Source organism: Penicillium riverlandense (assembly GCF_028828495.1).
Source record: "Penicillium riverlandense strain IBT 135883 chromosome Unknown utg000001l_segment0_segment0, whole genome shotgun sequence".
NCBI classification, from domain to species: domain Eukaryota; kingdom Fungi; phylum Ascomycota; class Eurotiomycetes; order Eurotiales; family Aspergillaceae; genus Penicillium; species Penicillium riverlandense.
The window spans coordinates 4,596,881-4,618,756 of record NW_026643194.1 but is presented as its reverse complement, the minus strand read 5'-3'; the positions used below and the strand labels follow the sequence as shown (position 1 = coordinate 4,618,756).

Sequence of the window (21,876 nt, the reverse complement as noted above, 5' to 3'; positions counted from 1 at the left end):
CTGCGCAGACCGGCCGCGGTGGATCCCTGCTCCCGGCGCATCCCTCTCCCTTCGATCGTCATCCCCCTCCGCAGACTTTGCCATTTCATCATCAGCATTCCATTCCTTCCATCCACCCCCATTTTTTTATTCCGTCCGCCCTTTCGCTCTTCGCTTACCCTGGCCGCCGCTGTCTCTTCGCCGTCTTCCCTGCCTCTCCTCCTCGCCGGCGCACCTCTCCCCGAGCTGGCCTGGAGTGACGAGGCGCCTCGCTGTCTTCCGTCCGGATCATGGCGCTGGACTTGCAGCCGCCCGACGGTCGCAAACGGGTCAAGGTCTACGAACTGAGGGATAATGACTGGTTTGACCGGGGAACGGGTTTCTGCACGGGGCAGACCTTGGGGGTAAGCTATCTCTCTCTGTGCGCTGCGCGCATTCCGCGATCACGCCCGGGGCGACGATCGACCTCTGCCGTCACTCGGCTCGCAGCGCGCAAAGCGTAAATATCACGAAGTCTAACCGATTGTTGTCTTATCAGGAGGAGCCTCGGATATTCGTCGAATCGGAAGATCAGCCCAATCGCGTGCTTCTTGAGACCAAGATCACCAAGGATGATGGCTATCAGAAGCAACAAGGTTTGTGTCTCCCCCCAGACTCCATCTGGTCGTATCACCGTGGAGCAACAAGCGGTTGCTGATGACTGTATCACGCGAACAGAAACCTTGATCGTTTGGACGGAACAGAATGGCACGGATATGGCGCTGAGTTTCCAGGAGGCAGAAGGTTGCGCGGTGATCTGGTGAGGCCCCTGGTCCACGAGCCTGTCTAGCCGCATGCGTTGTCAAACTAATCGTCATGCTAGGGATTTCGTCAACACTGTCCAACAACATCTCCTCAGCCTGGCGGCTGCCGGTGAGTCCCGTCTGATCGATCGCGGCGCAGCGCCCAACCATGCGTTCCATTGCTAATTGTGCGGTCCCCTTTCCACAGATGATGCCCTATCAGACGACCTCGAAAGTTACCAGTCTATCGTGTTACCGGCGCCAGAACTCGGAAACCTCGCCGAAATAGAACAGATCGTCCGAGCTGCGAGTATGACCCAGGCCGGCCGTGACGCACTTTGCAAATTCATCATTCGCGACGAGTACATCTCTAAACTTGTACCATTAGTGCAGATGGCCGAGGACCTGGAGAGCCTAGCCGACTTGCATCGCCTTTGCAACATCATGAAATCCTTGATTCTTCTCAACGACAACACCATCATTGAAACTGTGGTTGCTGACCCGGTTATTCTGGGAGTGGTTGGGGCTCTCGAATGTACGTGTGGTGCTTCATTTACTGGTGGGGACGGTGTACTAAAACATGTCGCAGATGATCCCGAATTCCCAACACATAAAGCAAACCACCGACAGTATCTGGCCGACCAGTCGCGTTACAAAGAAGTAGTGCCCATCAAGGACCCCATCATCCGCAGGAAGATCCGGAGCACCTGGCGCTTGCAATACCTAAAGGATGTGGTGTTGGCTCGGATCCTGGACGACCCGACCTTCTCCGTGCTCAACTCCCTGATCTTCTTCAACCAGATGGAGATTGTCAACCATATCCAGTCGAATGCACAATTCTTACGCGAACTTTTTGCGGTCTTCGACCCGAGAAACCTGGACGCAAAGCGCAAAGACGACGCCGTGCAGTTCCTCCACCAATGTGCAGCAATCGCAAAGAACTTGCAGACCCCGGCGCGCGCTAACCTCTTTACCAACTTCATCAACTACGGCTTATTCGCCGTTATCGCCTTTGCCGTGAAACACCCGAACCCAGCGATGCGCACAACTGGTATTGATATTCTGATGGCCTTGCTCGACCATGACCCCGTGATTATGCGTGGGTACATGCTCAAGGCCGTTAACGAGAAGAAGACGCCGCTCACCGACACATTGATTGACCTCCTCCATACCGAGACCGACCTTGGAGTCAAGAATCAACTCTCTGAGGCGGTTAGGAGCCTTCTTGACCCGCAGGTTCCCCTGCAAGACCCACTCGGACGACCTGGACCCGACTACTTCAAGGCTCGTTCCGCTAACCTTCTTTCCGATACATTCGTTCAACAACATTTCGACGAGTCTGCCAAACGTCTTTTCCGGCCTCTCAAAGAACTTGCCAATCGTCATAACCGTGAGTTCTGTTCTTGTGTGTTCAAAATCCGAAGCTGACCCGAGTCCTGTAGTGAATGACTTGACCTTCCAAGAGGTCACGCTCTACTCGCATCTTGTAGAGATCCTCACCTTTTTTGTTCGTCAGCAACAATACCGTGCACGCAATGCGATCCATAACGAGTCTCTCGCGCCCCGGGTTGCCCAGCTCCTCACAGCCCCCCAAAAACACCTAAAACTCGGTGAGAGTGCTTGGATTCTGTTGCTAAGTGGATAACCACTAACGTAATATTGTGCAGTTGCCCTCAAATTTTTCCGTGCTCTAGTTAATGTTTCGGACACCTTCTGGCAAGCTCTCATCACACATACCCCTGCCTTCGGGTTGTGTCTCGACATCATCTACGAAACCATGCCCCGCGACAATCTTCTAAATTCTGCCTGCCTCGAGCTTTTCGACTACATCAAGCGTTCCAATTGCAAGTCTTTTATCATTCATATAGTGGAGGAATACCGCGAGAAGCTTGAGAGCATCAACTACGTCGAAACTTTCCACCATTTGATTCTCCGATACGATCAAATGCAAGGATATGGTATTGACGCCGACTTGGTGCCGCTCAGACGCCAGGATGAGGACAGCACGCCGCGGAGGATGCCGCTCAACGGCGAGCGATGGCAAGGCGTCAGGGAAATGGATGCGGCCGAAGAAGAGTACTTTAACACTTCGGATGACGAGGAGGAGTGGACTCCGGACACTCGGGCAGCCGTTGCCGTCGGTCCGCTCAACGGGGCTGCTTCTCCGGCCGTCAAATCCTTGGTTGACTACCCGGATGACGACGACGACGATGATGTTATGGATACAAAACCTGAAGACGATCAACCGGCTCAGCCATTGGATGCCGCAGACGTCCCTGCCGAGGGCGACACCTCTCCCGCCTCTTCCACCACTCAGACGCCACCTGCGCCTGAACGACTGGCCGAGAAGCGTCGTCGCGAGGAAGAAGATGAGGACGAGTTGATGAAGCTGACGGCAGGACCCAAGCGGAGAAGTTCCACGGCCAGCAATTCCAGCGCGGGGAGTATGCGACGGAAAAACGGCTTGTCCATGGGTATGGCGCCCGGTGATAAGAGTGCCGCCCTTGGTAATGCCACGGGCGGCGCACCGGCCAAGAAAATTGCCATCAACTTGGGATCGACGTTGAAATCGGGCGTGGACAGCGAAACGCCTGATTCAGAAACAGCAGCCAACGAGAACAATGAGAAAGAGAACAACGACAGTCGCGGGGATCAAGGCGGGTAATGCGTTCAACGCATTCGCATATAGTACTTCTGGCGTTCTGCGTTTCTTTTTTTTTCTCTTCTGATGATTGAATCTAGCAGCGGCCGCTTTTGATTCTTCTGCATGCTCTTTGTGTTTCTTGATGACCTAGATACCAGGTACAGAGCGCGCTTCATCCTTCAACGTCTCTTTTCTGCGTGCTGCAGTCTCTTTGGCGAATCTCTTTTTATCTCATTTTGGATTGCGCTTCATGCAATTCTATTTCTGTGTCATTACATCTTCAGCGAGGAGCTGTGTCGAGGGGATTGTGTATATTGCGCTCTGCGGGCGTCCGGGCCATTGCATGGGAATCGGCCTTTGCGGTGATGATTTTGTTTCTTTCTGGATTTAGAAACTGTGGAGAGGGGGGAGCTTTGGTGGGATCTGGGAGAGGAGTTGGGTTGCCATACATACTGCAAATCCACTGTTCTTGATGTTTTCCAAAGTATCTTTCGTAGCTCGTAGTCGGAGATGGTCGTGCATAGTTAAAGATAGTGGGGCCTCACTTGGACCTCGGAACTTCACTTTGTCCACCGCCATCCACTTGACTGCCAGCGACGCGTTCTCCTCGCATTGAGCGAAGTGAGTACTGCATTGAGATCAACAGATGTCTCCGCAGTTGATTCGATCCATTTAATTTACGAAAATAAGGCCTATCTGGCGGGAATGCCAATCCTCCAGACAGAGGAAACCATGGCGTCACAAATCACCCCAAACACATTTCTCACACACTGTGCCAGGCCATCATCGTCATCCAAAGCAAACACTAGCGCCACTACAATCTTTTTCATCTCAGGAAACCCAGGCTTGATTAGCTACTACCACCCGTTCCTATCCTTGCTCGCAGACCAGCTTTCAGTGTCCGAGGGGTGCAAACCAGGAAGCTCTTTCCAGATCTATGGATGTAGCCTGGGGGGATTCGAGCTCCTAGAAGACAAAGTCCAGATGTCCAATGATGGAAGCCACAAGCCAAACCCCAAGATCTACGGACTTGAAGACCAAATCCACTTTGTGCATGGCAAACTCCACAGCCTGGTAACGGAGAATAGCAAGACGGCTCTCTCACAAACTCCGAGTGCGGATGCTGCTACTGCGCCACCAAGACAGAAAGTCATTCTGATCGGACACTCAGTTGGCGCGTATATCGCCATGGAGATTCTAAGGCGACACCGCGAAACTTCGGGCTCAAAATTGGTTGAGTTTGATATCATTGGGGGTGTAATGCTCTTCCCCACGGTTATGGATATTGCGGCTTCGCCTTCTGGACGGAAACTGACAGTATGTATTTGTTGTTGGCTAACTACCCTAATTGATGGCTATTTCATCACTGACACTTACATCTCAGACCCTGCTGTCCTTTATCCCCCAACTCGCGCTTGTAGTCGGGTTCTTTGCCCGATTGCTCACCTCCCTCCTGCCCCACACGGCCTTGCGATCTTTAATCCGGTTTGTGATGAACTCACCACCGGACCATGCGCTAGACGCGACATTTGCATTTATGAAGAGTCCCACTGGCGTCCGACAGGCTCTGTACGTTTCCCTTTCTCCTTTCCATGGTGTATTTCATATAAAAGCCCCACTCTAATATGTTATATGATATCAGACACATGGCGGCGGACGAAATGCGCACTATAACAACTGACAAATGGACTGACGACGTCTGGGGCGCCGCCACAGCACGCCAGCCGATTACGAAGTTGGTCTTCTATTTTGGACGAAATGACCATTGGGTCGCGGAGAAGACGAGAGATGAGATCATTGCCCTTCGAGGGCAGACAGGAGGGAAGGGACCGACTATGTTGGTCTGTGAAGAGGGGTTGCCGCATGCTTTTTGTTTAAGTAAGTTTCTTTTCTTTTCTTTAGGGGTCTGAGGAGAAGAGGACTGTGCTGATTTGTCTAGAGCATAACGATGTTATGGCTCGCAAGGTTGGGGGGATGATACGGGATATTGTAGCTGGAGATGAGGCGAGCTGAGTAGTTCTTTGTGACTTTGCTTAGAAGATTAGATGCCGATCCACTATAACAATAGACGAAGGTGGGCCTAGAGGAGAATCAAGAACGTCAGTGCTTTAGGTATCTGCGTAGAAAGCGACTGACCCGTCTACGGGGATCTAGTCCGCAATACCAATACCATTTGGCATAAGCCTACCGACATAGACAGTATGGCTAGAAAGTGAAAAAGAAAGAAGAGGATTCCGAAGCATGTTAGATTGATTGTTTCTCATATCGCCCTGCTTTGATCTGCTAGATGTACGGATCTTCATTGCTCGTTTGAACCTTCTGGCTAACTCAAGCACTGAGAATAATAGGAGTTTTGCGCCTTGCATGTAGCACCCGAACCACATGTGGTTGGACCTGTCCAGCCAACGCCTCCACATTGACCCCAGAGTGTCTGAGTTGCACCTGAACCAGAGGAGGTGGTCGTGGTTGTGGTAGTAGACTTGGTGGTGGTGGTAGATGACTTTGATGAAGTTTGACCTTCTCCCCCACCTGAGGTGAGACCTTCCGGAGTCACATCGGTTGCTGTATCCCCATAGCAGACGCAAGTTTCCCAGTCCGATGTGGCCTGGCCGGGACAAGCCACCGGCTCAAAATTGACGACTGGGTTATCCCCAAAAATCTCACTCTGGGCCATGATATCAAAATGGTAGCTATATCCGTATTGGTTGGTCCCGCCAACCGTCGGGCACCATTGTGCATTGCCGTTGTTAGGACAGAGGTTGGTGACCATAACGATGATACTCTCACCCGCATCACCGCCTGTTCCACAGCCGCTGCATGGGGCGTTGCCGGTCGACGTCAGATTGTAGCACTTCCCACAGCCTCCACCGCACCAGGACGCGCCGGCCGTGTCAAATAAGGCCTGCGAGCCTGCCGCTGTATAAACACCACTGCTGATACCAAGCTATATACGGCGAGTTAGTGATAGACGCTAGTGCATATGGTCAGATTTCGTTATTTACCTGCCAGGAGTCAAGGCCAGAGGAAGTACCACAGCCACAGGCGCCTTCCTGGCCATCATAATAGTGCTGGGGATTTGTTAGCTTTCCTGTCTCACGACAGCGGGAAGGAAGAACTTGCAGTAGTGGTGGCCAGGTAGGCAGAGGCAGCAGCAGTAAGCTGGAAAAGAAGAACTGCTGTGGACTTCATGATTGTATATCCGGTGAATGGTGGACCTTGGATAGCGAGGGTAATGAGCTGCTTGGACCTTTGTGTCACTCTGGAGCGCAGCGGTCATGGGCACATACATGGAATTTATAACTTTCCAACCAACCCCAGTCATTAGCATGAATTCATTAAAGCCTGCAGGGGAGAGTGTCTTCATAGCTTACCCGCGGAGCATCTGCCCGAGACCCATAACTGCCGCTCCATTCGACATATACATCCCAGAAATGTGGAGATTGCTAGGATCCAGTGGATTCTGCACCCGTTACGGGTCAACCGACTCTTTGAGCAGAGCGCTGCAAAATACGCCACTACTGTACATGAAAAGTTAGCTATCACAATTTATCCAATTGCACGGCTGGATGGGCTGCGTCCGGGTTGGTTTCATCTACGTGCGGGACACTAGGGGTAGCGCGGTCCGTGTTAAATTAAGAACGGGGTTCTCTGCAGAAGCCTCATCGTATCCGGATGTGGGGCAATCAAGTATAGGACCTTAATTTCATACAACTACTAAATGCTTATGTTTCACTTTTGTGAGATTGTGGGCTGTATTTAGGTATCCTTGCCTGAGAGAAAGGCAAATTTTGTTTCAAGTCCGTTCTCTTGTATTATTCCAAAAAAAAAGTACAGACCGCGCTGGTGATGGGCACATGCGGGGATGAGAAGGAATAGAGCTTGCCTATGCAAGAGGAGCACTATCGCCTTTTCTGATTTATTATATGCACTAATTTGCTGAGATTGGTATATATCATTTCTGTATAGAGGATTAACATCACAATCAATCGGGTTGCTTTGGATGCTCTAAATTCTCGACCAGAAATCGAATTATGAACATAGATTCCCCGTAGCTTCCCTTAAGCCAAGCTCTTTGCAAAGAACTCTGCACACCTACCCCCCGCCTCATCAACGTGATCATACAAATCCGCATGCGTAAGCCCATCAACAACATACAACTCCTTCGGCTCCTTAGCCTTCTGCACCGCATCCTCACTATACCACTTCGTCGCCGCCTTGGAACCAGTGATCATCAGCAATGGCCTGGGGCTAATCATATCAATATGCGCAAAAGCATCAAAGTTGCCCATGATATCCCAGCTGCGCGGCAAACAGGTATTCGTCGCGCGCGGGTGATGCGCTCTGGGGGTGCGATAATAGTTCATTAGATCGCGGAACGAGTCTGGGAATCCCTCTGGTGCATCCTCAGGCTTGGGAGGCAGCATGTGCACAGTTGGAACCTTCTCGCCGCCTATGTCGCTGTTGCGGTCCTTGCCTGCGGCCTCAAGTTGCGATTTGAGAACCTCCAGGTTGGATGAATCTTTGTCGTATCCACGGCGGGCCATGGTGCCGACGCAAACTGCGGCAGAGGTGGCGCACGCCTTGATGCGCAGATCTGTCTGCGCGGCGAAGGGGGCATATCCGCCCGACGCGCAGATGCCGAGCACACCGATCTTGTCACTGTTGACATCCTGTCGGCTGACTAGGTAGGTTACGGCGCATTTGATGTCCTCCACGCGCTGGTAGGGGTCTTCTAGATCGCGCGGTTCGCCCTCAGATTCGCCCTGGTAGGCGGCGTCATAAGTCAAACAGGTGAACCCGGCTTGGGTGAGGACCCGGGCATAGTTGGCTGGCGACTGCTCTTTTATAGAGGTCCAGGGATGGCAGATGATCACCGCGGCGCCAGAGCGGTTGGGTGAACCTGATGCAGGAGGGTAGTAGTGGCCCGCAAGCTTCAAGTTGCGCGCGAGGAAAGTGACGTTTTGAGGTGAAGACATGATTGGATTTGTTCCGAGTTTGAACAGAGTGTGAATTGTGCTTCTTTGATTGGGGGGGGGTCTCTGATCCTTTTATACCCTATGAAGTAGAAGTTGGGATGTGTGCAAATTCCGAAAATTATCGGGGACCGACAAGTTCTTCGAAATGACATCAGAGCACTTCGCCAAGAGAACAAAAGCTCTGGATCTGCATTGGTTAGGACCGAGGTTGAGGTGGCAGTTCAAAAAATGAAGTTGGGATTGTACTTTGCGCAGGTGGATGACAGTCCATGGAATAATCCTGCAGGTTGAGACAGCAGTCAAAAGGGTATCTCGAACGCATACGCCACACCCGTCTCCAATAACAATACAAAATGCCCCTGGAACACCAAGAATGAAGCCAATTGATCACAGACAAAGCTGCCAATGGAAACATGCAAATGCCACGGAAGAATCCAATTCTAGTAACCCTGTCCACCGCCCTGATAGGCCAATCCTGCTCTCTGGAATAGAGCACCCAACACGTCCGGCTGCCGCTGCGGCTGTGATGGAGGCGGCGGCGGCGGCGGCTGCATCATGCCATGGTATCCCGGATGCTGCTCTCCAGGACCAATATTATGAGCGCGCACACTCCACCCATCGTCCTGGGCCCGCTGCTGGCCGAACAAATCTTTCAGTGAGATCTGACGGCCCATAGCCACGCTGGCCTGGACCTCATCCAGCGGGGGGCTTGAGTTGACGCCGCGGCTGCAGCAACATGCATGCCGTTTTGACGCATAGCCTCCAGACGCTCACGCGCCAGCTTGAGGCTCTGGCCGGCGTGGGTCGCACATTCGTGGATCAGCTGGGCGTTGATGGTGCGCGTTTCAGCAGTGGAGTTAGGCGGCGGTTCCGAGTAGATCCAGAGACCGTAGATGCGGACATCAGCGCTCCCGGTGCCGTTGTGGTTATTGCTTCGGCCGCCCTGCGGATTCAAGGGGTCTGCGATGCCGTTCTCGCCCTGCTCGCCCTCTTGGCCCTCGTCCGCTTTCAGAATCACATACTCCTCTGTGATTTCCACGTTCTCGCCATCTGTGAGAGGTAGGTCGAAATTGTTGAGTCCGCGCCGGTTGAGCACAAAGACGCTGTACCGTTCCTCACCCAGGTTCCCTTGCGATAGCTGGCACACGAAAAGTGAGCCTTCCACCCCGTTCTTTTCCCACTGTCGCGTTGTCGGACTGAAGATGTACACCACGGAATAGGGGGCCAGCGAAAGGATGGAGTTCACGGAAGGGTTGTGGCGGCGGATGACGGAGAGGTTGAGGTCCTCATTGGAGCGCAGCGGCGGAGCGGGTTGCTGTTGCGGCATGTCGGAGAGATAGGTGTCGGACTCATAGTCGGTGGGATAGTTGTTGTTGTTAGGTCTGCGTTTGCGGGCGGCCATGGCTGGCAGGAAGAAAGGAAGGAACAAAGGAGGACAGAGAGGTTGTTGGAGTTTGAAGGGAGAAGGTGCGAGACAACAATCTGGCGGGACGAAGACGGAAAGGTTGTCGGATCAGCGTCATCGCTGGCTTTCCACCTTGATTCACCTTTCGACCTTCGCCTCTTCCACACCTCACTCCTCACCCACCCTCTCGCCAGGGCATTATCTGCTGCTGTCTGCGAAGATTGCCTACCGAGGTACTCAATTAACTTATTTTCTTCCCTCTGACTGATCCGCTCATCCTTGGTCAGCACTTGATTCGACTTGAAATCACCGTGTCCACGCCCCCACCGTTTGCGCCCCTACGCTGTACGAGCCTTGCACGTCTTCAAATGACGCATCTACGCGATACGATGATGGGTCCTTGATCACCTTAGTTATCTCGAAGCTATTCTATCGCCATTGTCATCGACGTTGTCCGGCGAGCATCTCGCCAGTCACTGCCAGCCTGCCGGAATTGAGAACCGAACTGCCATACTCCCCATACACCTCAGACACACTGATATTGTCGCATTATATACCGGACCATTTTCAAGTTATGCGAATAACCCTCGCTTTTATTTAATTCGAGACCGCCCTTCTATACAATATGGCTTCCAACGAACCGCAACCCTCGCCGCCCACGTCAGTCTCTCAAGACCATTCTTCCGAGGATGCGGAAGAAATCGAAAGCCCTGGACTCGATCTCTCGTCTCTGACCCGCGCACTCAAGGCCAGAAAGGCGGAATATACCAGGCGCCGAACTATCCGGGTCAAGATTGGCACATGGAACGTGGCGGCCCTCTCTAACACCGAGAAAGATGTAGAGAAATGGTTTGTACAAGGCAGAGGTGTCTGTCAGAAGCTTTCGGGGGAAAACATCTCGCACTATCGGCAAAGATCTCGATCGACGGATGGAAGCATGTCTACCACTGGTCCCGAAAAGAAGGATGACCCGGCCCCCTTTCTACGCAGCCCAGAAGAGATCGACCTCTATGTTCTAGGGCTTCAAGAGGTTGTCGATGTCTCCTCGCCCGCTGAGGCACTGCGCCCATATGTCGATCCGGGACCATCGAACCGATGGAAAGAATCAGTCCAAAAGGCGCTGCCTCCAGGATATCAACTCGTCTCTGATATTCAGCTGGTTGGGCTGCTGCTCATTATTTATGCCTCACCGGCTATTGCTGAGAGTGTTTCCTCCGTCAACAGCACCAACGTCGGTACGGGGCTCATGGGATATATGGGTAATAAAGGTGCGGTTGCAACCCGCCTAGTTCTCGGCGAGACTACGAGTTTGGTCTTTGTCAACTGCCATTTGGCTGCTGGTTCAGATAAAGGTAGCCTGGAGCGACGCAACTGGGATGCCTCTCAGATCGTCACGCGCACCAAATTCGAACCCGTGGAGTCCGAACAGGGCCTCCAAGGCGATGCCTCTCAAATAATCGGCCAGGAAGATTTTACTTTTTGGTTTGGTGACCTCAACTACCGGCTGGATGGCATTCCCCGCGATGCGATACGGCAGGCTCTGGCTCGACACACCGTCAATGCGTTCGATACTGCGCTTCAAGAGAAGCACAAAGAACGCAATGATTCTCAAGGATCTTCAAGCTCCTCCTCAGTATCAGAAGCCACACCAGAACAGGACCTGCCCCCGTCCCCCCACGGCGAGAATGAGAGGAGCGAGCCGGTGACAGACGAAGATATCGACCCTCGCAACGACCCGGCATCTCTCCAAACCACGATATCATCCCTCCTAGCGCACGATGAGCTCATGGCCATGCAGCGTAAAGGGACGGCCTTCCACGAGGGCTGGCGTGAAGGTGAAATTACATTTTTGCCGACCTATAAATACGATGTTGGAAGTGTAGCCCTGTTTGATACGAGTGAGAAGCAACGTGCTCCTAGCTGGTGTGATCGGATTCTCTTTCGAACACAACGAGATAGGCAGAGGCATGAACGGCTCGATCGCGAAGCCGAAGAGGCTCGGAAAAGGGACCAAGAGATGCAAGCCCGTGGATTGGACAAAGCAGTTGCTGACGACAATGTTCTTTTTGATTATGATCCCGATGTTGATGGTGCGATAAGCACTGATGACTATGCCTCGGAGGAAGATCATGCCAATGATGCTGCCTCTCTCACGTCACAGGACTCCACCGAGGATCCAATTCAATTGATCCATTATGTATCACACCAGGGCATCTTGTCATCGGACCACAAGCCCCTGGATGCTGCTTTTACATTGACCTTCGATGCGGTCAATCCACAACTGAAGGCCAAAATTCATCAAGAGGTGGTCCGTGAATTGGACAAAGCCGAGAACGAAGGCCGCCCGGGTCTTACTGTTGTCGTCGATACTCACGGGGATGAGCAACGCGCGGAAGCAGATCCGAATGCAGTGGAATTTGGCGATGTCGCCTTCGATGTGCCGTCTCAGCGGTCCTTGACTATTGCCAACACTAGCGGTTCTCCGGCGACCTTTTCGTTTGCTGAGCGGCCCGGTCCCGGCGCAGATGCCCAATCCGAGTTGACCTCTTGGCTGGATATTCGCATCGACAAGCCGGCACAGAAACGGACCAAGGAGCCATCCAATACCTCATCAACCGCGAGCCACACCTTGCTTCCTGGCGAGGTTGCTAATGTTGATCTCACCGCACATGTCCATGACATCGGCCTTGTGCGCCTTCTGAACGCGCAGAAAGTGAAACTGGAAGAGATCCTGGTCCTGCATGTCGACAACGGCCGTGACCATTTTATCTCTGTGGCTGGGCATTGGCTTCCCACTTGTTTTGGCTGTAGTGTGGACGAATTGACTCGCATGCCCGAAAGCGGTGCTCGCAGCCTGTATTCAACAGGGACTTCTCAACTATCAACCAAGGAAGCGGAAGTGCGGTTGTCAGCGCCTCGGGAACTCTTCCACTTGACAGAGAGCATTTCGGAGCTAGTCGAACGTGCAGTGGCCGAGTGGAGCATGACCAATGGCGACTCTGACGAAGACCGCCCGCCGTGGACGATAGAGCCGAATGGGACAGCATGGCCCTTCCAGCCTGATACTTGGACTCTGCGAGATCCGTACGAGCGTGCACCACTATCAGCCCTGGTCCGGGAGGCTCTCGACACCAACGGAGCGCTCACGGCTGTCTTTGGACCCGAGATTTCCTCTCTGCACCGTTTGGAGATCCTCTCAGAGACTCTCCTGACCTTCCTCAATTCTCTGAGTGACGGCATTGTCACGGCATCTATGTGGCAAGATATTGATCGGCAGATTGTTGAGCGCGAGAAGTCCAAAGCCCCGCCTCGATCTTGGGAGGAATCCCAGGCCTGGGTCCTCGAGAACCTCGCCGACTCGCCCGCGCATAGCGTCTCTTTCACTTTTGTCACCTTCATGCTCGCTCGTATCGCCAACGAAGTAGCGCCTGTTCCATCCACCACCAGCCTTGTACCGAGCCCTCCATCTTCCTCCAAGGATAAGAAGAAACATACCAGCTCAGAAGAGTCGACTTCGGAAGCTACAAACTCCAAAAATCAATCCTCCGCCGATAATCCACAGCCGTCACAGCCGCCAACCCCAGCCTCCGCCGCCGCATTCATCTCCGCAGGCAGTTTCCGCCGCAAGGCACGCTCACCAACCTCGCCGTCTACCGGCTCGGACTCTGCATCAAACAGCAATGGTCCTGCCATGGCTCACAGACAAGCCGTCGAGTCCACACTGGCATCAATCTTTGCTCGTGTGCTTATCTCTGCGGCTGCACCGACCCCGGCGAAGGAGAAGGAGCGTCGTGCATCCGAGGAACGGAAACGAATCATCATCGAGCCTTTCCTGAAGATGATCGGTGTGGATGCTCGGGGACCGTCGGGTGGCCGTTCTTGATTCCGAGACACTTTTGGAGGTATCGTCCTTTTTTGCCTGTTCGCACGGCGGACCGTAATTCTGTTCGTTTGGGATAGACTTGTTGACCTTGTTTGCCATGCATGTATATTTAGTTCGATTTCATGTGCATACTCGCCACTGGATTGAAAAGATCATCAAACAAACAAATTCCTTGTTTCCAAAAAAGAAGAGCTCTTCTGGAAGCGGAATCATATAAAACCATGTACAACTATGCTCATTCTCAGCTTATATCCCATGCATATATAGTCAATCCCAATCTGTATAGTATCACACTTCCAGCATGATCAATTGCCATGTTTATGGCGATGGCTGCAAACACAACAAAGAAGGGAAAAGAAACAATATTGACAAAAAGGGTTGGTCCTCACTCTACGCCTGCACTCCCATTAGAATTCAAATTCAGCCTCTGCCGTAGAAGGTTGTTCTCCCGCCGAAGCTGCTCAATAACATTATCATACTCTTCCATCGTGTCTTGGTTGGCAGACTGTAGCTCCTCGATGATCTGGAACACGCGCCACAGACGCAGAATAATGACGAGCGAGCCGACTTCCTCGACTGGGCCCTGGAGGAAGACTGCGATGATGAAGGCAACAAGGATGACTAGGGAGTCGAATATGTGGAACTTGGATGAGAAGTATCTGGTTCACGTTGTCAGACCAGAACAGAGAGAAACCAGGCAGAAAGGATACAGCTTACCCCTTCCCAAAACTAAACACCGAAATAAGCAACTCGACCATAAACAGACACGAGATCACCAGGCTGGCGATGCCGAGGACGTCCTCTGCGATGCCCCAGCCACGGTCCACACTCTCATATTTATGTTTCAACTCGCAGACATGTAACTGGATCAGAAAATCCGTCAAGGTACAGCACACGTCGATGGTGACCAGGGCTAGCACGAGATAATGGCCCCATTGTCCGGCGAGAAAGTTGCGGGCGGATCGTCTCCACCGCGGAATGAGGGGCTCGTTTCCCTCCTCGAATAGTTGCGTACGGGTAGTTCCGGTGTGACGCTCACCGAGTAAGGGGCTCAGGACTGAGTACATGGTAGTAACTAAACTAGAGTTTGGGACAATAAATGTTGCTCGGCGGTGGGATAAAAGAGGGGTGAGTGGTCATCATCGTCAATTCCTACGCGTAGGTATTAGCATCGAGGATCTTCCCCGATCTGGAGCCGAAGAAAGCTTAGCACGGGATTTTGTTAGGCCAATGAACCGGCATTCGTCATATTAATTGGTGAACCAGCCATCCAACTAGCGAGGTAAATATAATACCGAGAAATATCACATGTCCAAGGTTAGGTATCTGTATACATACTCCCCTACTTCCAGCCCAAAGTCTCATTGGTGTCCAGCAAAAAGAAAAAAGAAAATAAAAAGAGCGGAGGGCATTTCGCATCAAGACATTTCATCAATTTTAGATCGGCTTCGCCGGAGTGCTCCGTGCAGAACCCAGGGGATGTTCCTGCTGCCGTGACAGTGGCACAACAGCCGGCGCACGCGGCGGCGGAGGCGACTGTGGGCGTACTCGAGAATCGATTGACCCCATAGCAGCTTTTCCCTTCCCAGACTTGGACCGAGGCTGCGGAGCAGGACTGCGACGCAACAAGCGTTGAGCGGCGAGGAGACAGTGCGATGCCGCGCGACTGGGGAGGCTAAGGACCGACAAGGCCAGCTGGGTGGGAATCACAATGCATGCGCAGGCCCAGTTGATCAGCGTAAACGCGTAATTCGGACGGTGGGCCGCAGCGGAGCGCTGCGCTGCAGCGGCGAGGGCGAGAGCGTCGCGCGTTTGAGCTTCAAGGTGCTGCAGACGGGTATCGGTTTGGTGGGCTGTGATTGCGGTGCGTTTCTCGTAGCGTCGGACAGCGCGGTTCAGGGCTTCGATCTCCGGTTGCGTTGATCGTCGTGCTTCGGAGACGGCCTGGGCTACCAACGCCAGGCCGTTATTTGCAGGCTCGTGTGGCGAGAGCGCACCCTCTTGCTTGGAGCCAGGGGAGGCAGCCATGCGTGCGGCGGCTGCCTCGGCGACATGGGCTTCGAGCTCGTCGAGGCGGGTGGAAAGATCTTGGACTTTGGCGGGATCGATGATCTCGTTCGCGCCCGAAGATGCCACGATGCGCTGCAGGTGGAGGGTTCGCGATTGTACTAGTTTCAGTAGATGCGCAACAGGTCGGATTTCCGATGCCAGCAGGAAAATCGTCAGGTTGTAATTCGAGACCAGGCCCTCTGATGGTCGGGAGAGGCTGGATCGGATGCCATGCAACAGCCATGTCCCGATGACAGGAAATATGAAGCAGGACGCCAGCGCCGTGAGCTCGTGGATCTGCAGCTCTTGAGTCGCTGCCGCACTTGCCGATGGTTGCGCCTGCGGGACATTATTGTCCGCATCTGTCGCGTCGGGCTCATCCACTTCCGACTCGATGGGATTATCGGCAGCAGACTCGAATGCGCCCTCCTCTCGTCGAACGCCCTGCGCCGAGCGATACCAATCCCACGGCAGTCGAACGGACCAGTTGAGAAAAATGGCCGCCAAAACCAGCAGGGTGACGTCGGTCACAAACGCGCTCCCTTCCTTGAAGAAAACCCCCGCGATGGCGGGCAGGAGGGCCAATCCCAGCGGAGCCGAATGCCAATGCGACTCCTCGGTCGAGACATGGCCTTCGGAGTCTCCGGACACGCGCGGGAGAAACAAGGAATCGGTGGAGGAGCGGATGGAGTGACGTGCCTCGGATATCGAGTCGGAGAGAGTGGAGTTGCGACGCTGAACCCAGCCTTCGACTGTTGCGGCGCGCAAGGGAGTCGCGCGGCGACGCAGTGTCTGGACGGGGGACACCGAAGGCATGGTGAGGAGGAGGAGGAATGATGATGACGAACTCCTGGGGTGGCGGCAACAACTCATGTTCATGCGAGGTATCGTGGATCTTCACGATGGCTTTCCTGTTCGGTGGTGCCTCGGCCCAAGGGGCCCAATAGCTTATTAGTTTATTACATGGTTGGCCCACTTGTCAGCTTGATTATGCTTTCTTTGTTCGGGGTTTGTTCGACCGTACTAGATGCCCGCCTCCATGTCGACAGAAAGACCCTTAATCCGTTCCCACGAGCAGCCCTAATTAACCGATCATCACCCGGCCATGGACAACCACGCCTCGACTGCGGGAATTCGCGCAGCTCCAGACCCGTGCATGACGGCATGCAGTCTGAATCAATAGACATTGCTAATCAGGCTCCTGCGGTGACACGACCAGGGTGGCCATGGGCCGGGGGAATCCAAGCTCTATTGAGTCCCCAATGCGGGTTGGCTCGGTGCGCCCAGCCAGACCCAGCCCCAATAGACCTATTCACCCCCCGGTCTGGTCATCGCTTCCCCTTTATTCACGCGTCCGATAAAGCAACATGCCAGTATTTCAATGGGCAGGTTCCGTCGGTCGCGAGGCATGTTGGGGATGTGGTGCGGTATCTCTGCGACAGCCGTGGAATAGTGACTCCGACATCGACATCGGCCAGCTCGAAACACCGGATTCTTCATCGCTCTTTTTGGGTTCCGCAGTAATGTCTTGATTCAGCTCTGGCAGGTCGGGCTTTATTGTGAATCATCTCCGTGGTTATTCTCACGTTTCTCAATAAAATTCAATAAGCCCTGATTCACTGGCGACCCCAACAGCAACTTGATATACGACCTACTCCAGCGATGGTTCGCATCCTTGCTCTTCTTATTCGGTCATTTCTTACTCTCGTTTCTCCAGGGTGGCTGGTTGAGCATCTCAAGTGATCAACTCGCCTTCTGTTGGCCCTCAACTTGAACATACCACCGGTGCCACGTGCCACCATGGAGACTCCAGCAGACGTGAAGCTCTATCCAACGGCGGTGGTTCTCCCCCTTCTTTCCTTCATCATCATCGGCCTCTGTATCACTCCTCTTATTTTGCACGCGAAGAATCGCAACTTCCCCACCACCTGCCTGGTCTGCTGGTCCATCATGCTCAATCTCTTCAACATCATCAATGCCTTCCTCTGGCCAAGAGACAATGTGGAAGAGTGGTGGGATGGTACTGGGCTGTGTGATATTGAAGTCAAAGTTTATGTTGCCGGGTATATTGCCGTGCCAGGTACCCTGGTAGGCATGTTCCGCAGCCTGGCTATTGTCTTGGATACCGACCGAGCAACCTTGGTACCTAGCAAGGCTCAGCGTTGGCGCAATCGCTCCGTGGATCTTTTGTTCTGTGTGATTGCTCCAACCATTGCAATGATAACCCACATCGTCTATCAGGAGAGCCGGTACTTGCTCTACTCCATTTCGGGATGTGTCAACAACTACGATACCAGCTATATGAGCCTTTTACTGGCCTACATATGGCCGCCGATCATTTGTCTGATTGCCGCTTATTACTGCTGTAAGTGGTCCCTTTACTTTGCTTCAGACTCCTAATCTAACTCGTCACCACAGGCCTGGTGATCATCCGGCTTCACAGGTATCGCAGTGACTTCGGCGCCATTTTGCAGTCTTACAACAACAACCTGAACAAGTCGCGCTTCTTGCGTCTCTTTTTCCTTGCCTTGACTATGCTGGTAGTCATTATCCCCGTCGAAGGATACGTGCTTTACTACAACATTATCCTTGGGCTGCCCTGGCACCCTTACTCCTGGGACAACCTTCACGATCCAGTATGGTACAAGATCATCAAGGTGCCGGCATACGGCCAGGTGTTCTTTGACCGATGGAGCCCTATCGGATCGGGCTTTTTGATCTTTGTTTTCTTCGGCTTCGGCCGCGACGCAACCCGCATCTACCGCAGATTCGCCCGGTTCCTGGGACTGGGTTGCTGCTTCTCCAGCTTGGCTGGTCCAACCGATTCGCAGGGCACTGCACCAGCTGCCAACGCCTCCTCCTCCACAACCCTTGTCGGTTCCATTAGCAGCCGTGCCAAATTGATGTTCAAGGGTCGCAAAGTCTTTGCTGCACGGTAAGCAGACAGTCGAACGTTCATATTCGGACTCTTTACTGACAACTCTTAGAAACCAATGGAACTCCACCCTCGCATCCACCAGCACCTACAACGACATCGAGAAAACTACCCGCTCTTCTACAGCGCAGCCCCCTCTCATCGTAACCACCCGCAAGACCCCATGGTTCCAATCCCCCTTCAGGCTTTTCCGCCGCCACCCCCCATCCCCCAGCCAGGACGGAGACGTGCTTCTAGACGACCTGTCAGCCCCGTTCCAAACAATCTGTACCAACGCCTGGGCGGGAACGAGCGAGAATCGTCACAGTGGCGAGTTCATTCCGACCTTGAGTTCGCCTGAGAGAAAGGACTTTATTCGTGTCAAACAAGTGATCAGCCAGCAAACCGAGGTGGTTTGAAGTATCATCTGGTTTTTACTTTCTCGTGGAACTGTGGTCGACGTGTCCTTCTATTCTCTCTCTTATTTTTCTTTATGGTTTTACTCGGTCATAGATTGGCTGTACATGATGTTTAATAGTTTCAAATTCTCGCTCAAAAATCATATCTTGGGCTGACCTAATCGGAATACTGCCGGTTCCGCAACCATCATATCGAGCCATTTAGTATTGACCTAGTTTGATCAGCAAATTCTCCAAAAAAGCAAAATGGGGGTAAAATATGAGGATGATGATGGGCGAGTTAGATTTAGAGGCTTACATGGTCAGGCGTAAGCTCATCTATGCGGGTCACACCAGCGAGCCTCATGCCAATCTCAAGTTCTCTCCGCAGGACTAGATGTTCATATCTGTCAGTTATGTCAAGAGAACAAGAAACGTCAATTCGAGAAAAGAGAAACCTCACTCACCATCAACTGCCCTAACCACTCCTTCATGCCCATACGCACCCAGGGCGTACATGAATGGCCTCCCTATCCCACAAGCCCTGGCTCCTAGGGCCAATGCTTTGATCACATCATTTCCTCTTCTGAAACCCCCGTCCAGGAAAATCTCCACCTTCTCAATGATGTCCGGACAGTACCTGCGGATCTCCAGCAGCGTCATTAACGATGGTGGAGATGTGTCCAGCTGTCTGCCTCCATGGTTTGACAGGTATATGGCTTGAACGCCGTGCTGTGCCGCTATCAATGCGTCCTCTGCGGTCATGATCCCCTTGACAGCGATGGGCCCATCCCAGATCCCGCGGATCCACTGGAGATCATCCCAGCAGAGGGTTGGCGTCAGCCATCCGCCGTGTGTGAACCCCAAAGGCTTCGGTTTCTCATCTGTCTCGGAGATTAGGGTAGCTTTGTATCGCTCGTCAAGCTCGCGTTTTCCTAGCACAGCAGTGTCAACGGTAACTACAAGCCCTTTGTAGCCAGCTTGCTTGACACGACGGAGAATAGCCTCCGTTTTATGCCGTTCCGAAACTACATAGAGCTGGTAGAACTGGCATTGGGTGTCTGTCACCCTGCTGGAGGCAATGGCCTCGGGGGTCATAGATGCACTGGATGATACGATCTGAATTATGCCAGTTTCGCCGGCGCCACGTGCTAGGCCACATTCACCATCTGGATGAGCGAGTTTTGCCAGTGCAGCAGGCGCAATAAACACTGGAAGGGACGAGTGTTGTCCAAGAATTGTTGTAGACAGATCAAGGTCCTTGACGTTTCGCATCACCCTCGGACGGAAGAGTACATGGCGAAAAACTTTCTGATTGAGTTCATCAGCTTTGCCTTAAGTTAGTTGCTGTCCTTTTCTTATTCGCGCTGGTATAGTGTGCCATGGGGATTGTATCACAAATATACGTACATAAAGAGTCATCCGCAGCAGAAGAGAAATATGTCCACGCTCGCTGCGTTAACTTCTTCTTACAGATATCCTTCATTGGCATTTCTGTCAGAGACCTCATGCGCACTAGACAAATGCAGGCATCCAAAGTCTTACCTCAAAATCATATAGACTGATACATTGCTGCAAGGGGACTTTTGGCTCTAGAGCCTTGTCTTCGATTTGATGTTGTACCACAGCCAACCTATTGGCGGGCTCTCGGAGCATTTGGACGGGCCCGAGCTGTTTGTCCTGGGAAAGGGTTTCTTCAAGCAACCCATCGCGATGGACAGGCTCCTTTTACAGATGCGACCAAGTTCTCCCCATCAGCAAACATACGACCAAGTTGACAGAGGACTTTTGTGACAGGAATAGCAGCCTTACAAATTCTTCGGTTGCATCTTTCCCCGCATATTTTAAAATAATCTCTGGTCCAGCGGGATGCTGGTCGAGGAAGTCAGTCATGTCATAAGCCTCGCCACGAATGATGACCCAGCAGGATGAGCGCGTATTATGGCGTGAGACCTCATCTTCTGAGAGCACCATGCTATTTGGTATGGCTCGGTGTATTCTTAAGGTCCTGTTGTGAATACAAAGGGGCTTTTTAGCCTTCGGTGGTCGATAGCTGTCAGATCCAGCAAGCAGACAATAGTCCACCAGAGAGACTCGGCGGTTATTCACGTACTTTTTGATTCGAGTAGGGTAGGATTCTGTACCCCTCGTCAATCATACCTCCGTATCCTCGGGGGTAGATTCCCCGCGCTTAAGATTTGTCTCGGCAATTCAGCTTCCCCGCGCCGGGTCTTCCGAGGGACAATGCCCACGGGATAAGATGTCACAGACACAACCGAGCCGGCATTATGTTTGGACTAGACCAACACTAATTTTTCTGAGCGGTTTGCTTGGATAGATGATCATGTAGGTGTAGATTAGGAGACCATTCTATTGCTAGCTGGCCAACTCTTCCACACTAATTGGTATCCTAGTTGAGACATATATATCTAGCCATAATTCGCCAATGTCCAATATCGAGAGCAGATTAAAAAGAGAACTAGCACAACGCAAATCAAGTCAACCACGGCATTGAAACTATATCAATCACCGACATTGGTCAATTTTACATCTAACTATTCTCCACACAACGCTAGTAGTGTGAGAATATTTGTGACAAAAATAAATCAAAGCTTTAATACGTAGTATTGACCCTAATTGCAACTATCTATAGGTAAGGTAGGATGAATTCTTTTGATGATCATAGGTAGAAGTCAGGGTGGGTTATTACTAGGCTTTTGCTAGGTTTTCTAGGTTATTGCTAGGTGATTAGGTTAGACGTATATAAAGGTAGAGTGATCTAACTAATTAGTCGTGAGTATATATATCAAAGTACTACTCAAAACTGATATATCGCATTTGCTAGA

General features: G+C 52.4%; 10 protein-coding genes across 10 annotated transcripts; 4 read left to right on the top strand and 6 right to left on the bottom strand.

Moving 5' to 3' along the window:
* Positions 1–269: 269 nt before the first annotated feature.
* Positions 270–3,426, top strand: N7474_001858 (SMEK family protein; the record flags this gene model as incomplete). The annotated part of the gene is made up of 8 exons (XM_057193273.1): positions 270–383; positions 518–614; positions 697–778; positions 842–891; positions 970–1,296; positions 1,351–2,151; positions 2,204–2,371; positions 2,429–3,426. 8 exons carry the CDS (start codon positions 270–272, stop codon positions 3,424–3,426), a joined length of 2,637 nt encoding a protein of 878 aa, XP_057058226.1.
* Positions 3,427–4,137: 711 nt separating this feature from the next.
* On the top strand, positions 4,138–5,418 carry N7474_001857 (bifunctional triacylglycerol lipase/ester hydrolase; the record flags this gene model as incomplete). The annotated part of the gene is made up of 4 exons (XM_057193272.1): positions 4,138–4,722; positions 4,790–4,974; positions 5,048–5,283; positions 5,345–5,418. The coding sequence occupies 4 exons, from the start codon at positions 4,138–4,140 to the stop codon at positions 5,416–5,418; spliced, it is 1,080 nt and encodes a 359-aa protein (XP_057058225.1).
* A 310-nt stretch (positions 5,419–5,728) lies between these two features.
* Positions 5,729–6,594, bottom strand: N7474_001856 (Endoglucanase-5; the record flags this gene model as incomplete). Its single annotated transcript, XM_057193271.1, has 3 exons — positions 5,729–6,349; positions 6,408–6,473; positions 6,526–6,594. 3 exons carry the CDS (start codon positions 6,592–6,594, stop codon positions 5,729–5,731), a joined length of 756 nt encoding a protein of 251 aa, XP_057058224.1.
* Positions 6,595–7,463: 869 nt separating this feature from the next.
* Positions 7,464–8,381, bottom strand: N7474_001855 (alpha/beta hydrolase; the record flags this gene model as incomplete). Its single annotated transcript, XM_057193270.1, has 1 exon — positions 7,464–8,381. The coding sequence occupies one exon, from the start codon at positions 8,379–8,381 to the stop codon at positions 7,464–7,466; it is 918 nt and encodes a 305-aa protein (XP_057058223.1).
* A 440-nt stretch (positions 8,382–8,821) lies between these two features.
* N7474_001854 (Dcp1 family protein) lies at positions 8,822–9,783 on the bottom strand (the record flags this gene model as incomplete). The annotated part of the gene is given in 2 exon segments (XM_057193269.1): positions 8,822–9,089; positions 9,101–9,783. 2 exon segments carry the CDS (start codon positions 9,781–9,783, stop codon positions 8,822–8,824), a joined length of 951 nt encoding a protein of 316 aa, XP_057058222.1.
* Positions 9,784–10,411: 628 nt separating this feature from the next.
* N7474_001853 (phosphatase family protein) lies at positions 10,412–13,669 on the top strand (the record flags this gene model as incomplete). Its single annotated transcript, XM_057193268.1, has 1 exon — positions 10,412–13,669. One exon carries the CDS (start codon positions 10,412–10,414, stop codon positions 13,667–13,669), a length of 3,258 nt encoding a protein of 1,085 aa, XP_057058221.1.
* A 385-nt stretch (positions 13,670–14,054) lies between these two features.
* Positions 14,055–14,736, bottom strand: N7474_001852 (uncharacterized protein; the record flags this gene model as incomplete). The annotated part of the gene is made up of 2 exons (XM_057193267.1): positions 14,055–14,328; positions 14,387–14,736. The coding sequence occupies 2 exons, from the start codon at positions 14,734–14,736 to the stop codon at positions 14,055–14,057; spliced, it is 624 nt and encodes a 207-aa protein (XP_057058220.1).
* Positions 14,737–15,106: 370 nt separating this feature from the next.
* On the bottom strand, positions 15,107–16,534 carry N7474_001851 (uncharacterized protein; the record flags this gene model as incomplete). Its single annotated transcript, XM_057193266.1, has 1 exon — positions 15,107–16,534. The coding sequence occupies one exon, from the start codon at positions 16,532–16,534 to the stop codon at positions 15,107–15,109; it is 1,428 nt and encodes a 475-aa protein (XP_057058219.1).
* Positions 16,535–17,518: 984 nt separating this feature from the next.
* N7474_001850 (pheromone receptor) lies at positions 17,519–19,051 on the top strand (the record flags this gene model as incomplete). The annotated part of the gene is made up of 3 exons (XM_057193265.1): positions 17,519–18,083; positions 18,137–18,653; positions 18,706–19,051. The coding sequence occupies 3 exons, from the start codon at positions 17,519–17,521 to the stop codon at positions 19,049–19,051; spliced, it is 1,428 nt and encodes a 475-aa protein (XP_057058218.1).
* Positions 19,052–19,139: 88 nt separating this feature from the next.
* Positions 19,140–21,004, bottom strand: N7474_001849 (FMN-dependent alpha-hydroxy acid dehydrogenase; the record flags this gene model as incomplete). Its single annotated transcript, XM_057193264.1, has 7 exons — positions 19,140–19,150; positions 19,209–19,263; positions 19,350–19,423; positions 19,498–20,358; positions 20,441–20,545; positions 20,599–20,755; positions 20,798–21,004. The coding sequence occupies 7 exons, from the start codon at positions 21,002–21,004 to the stop codon at positions 19,140–19,142; spliced, it is 1,470 nt and encodes a 489-aa protein (XP_057058217.1).
* Positions 21,005–21,876: the final 872 nt, after the last annotated feature.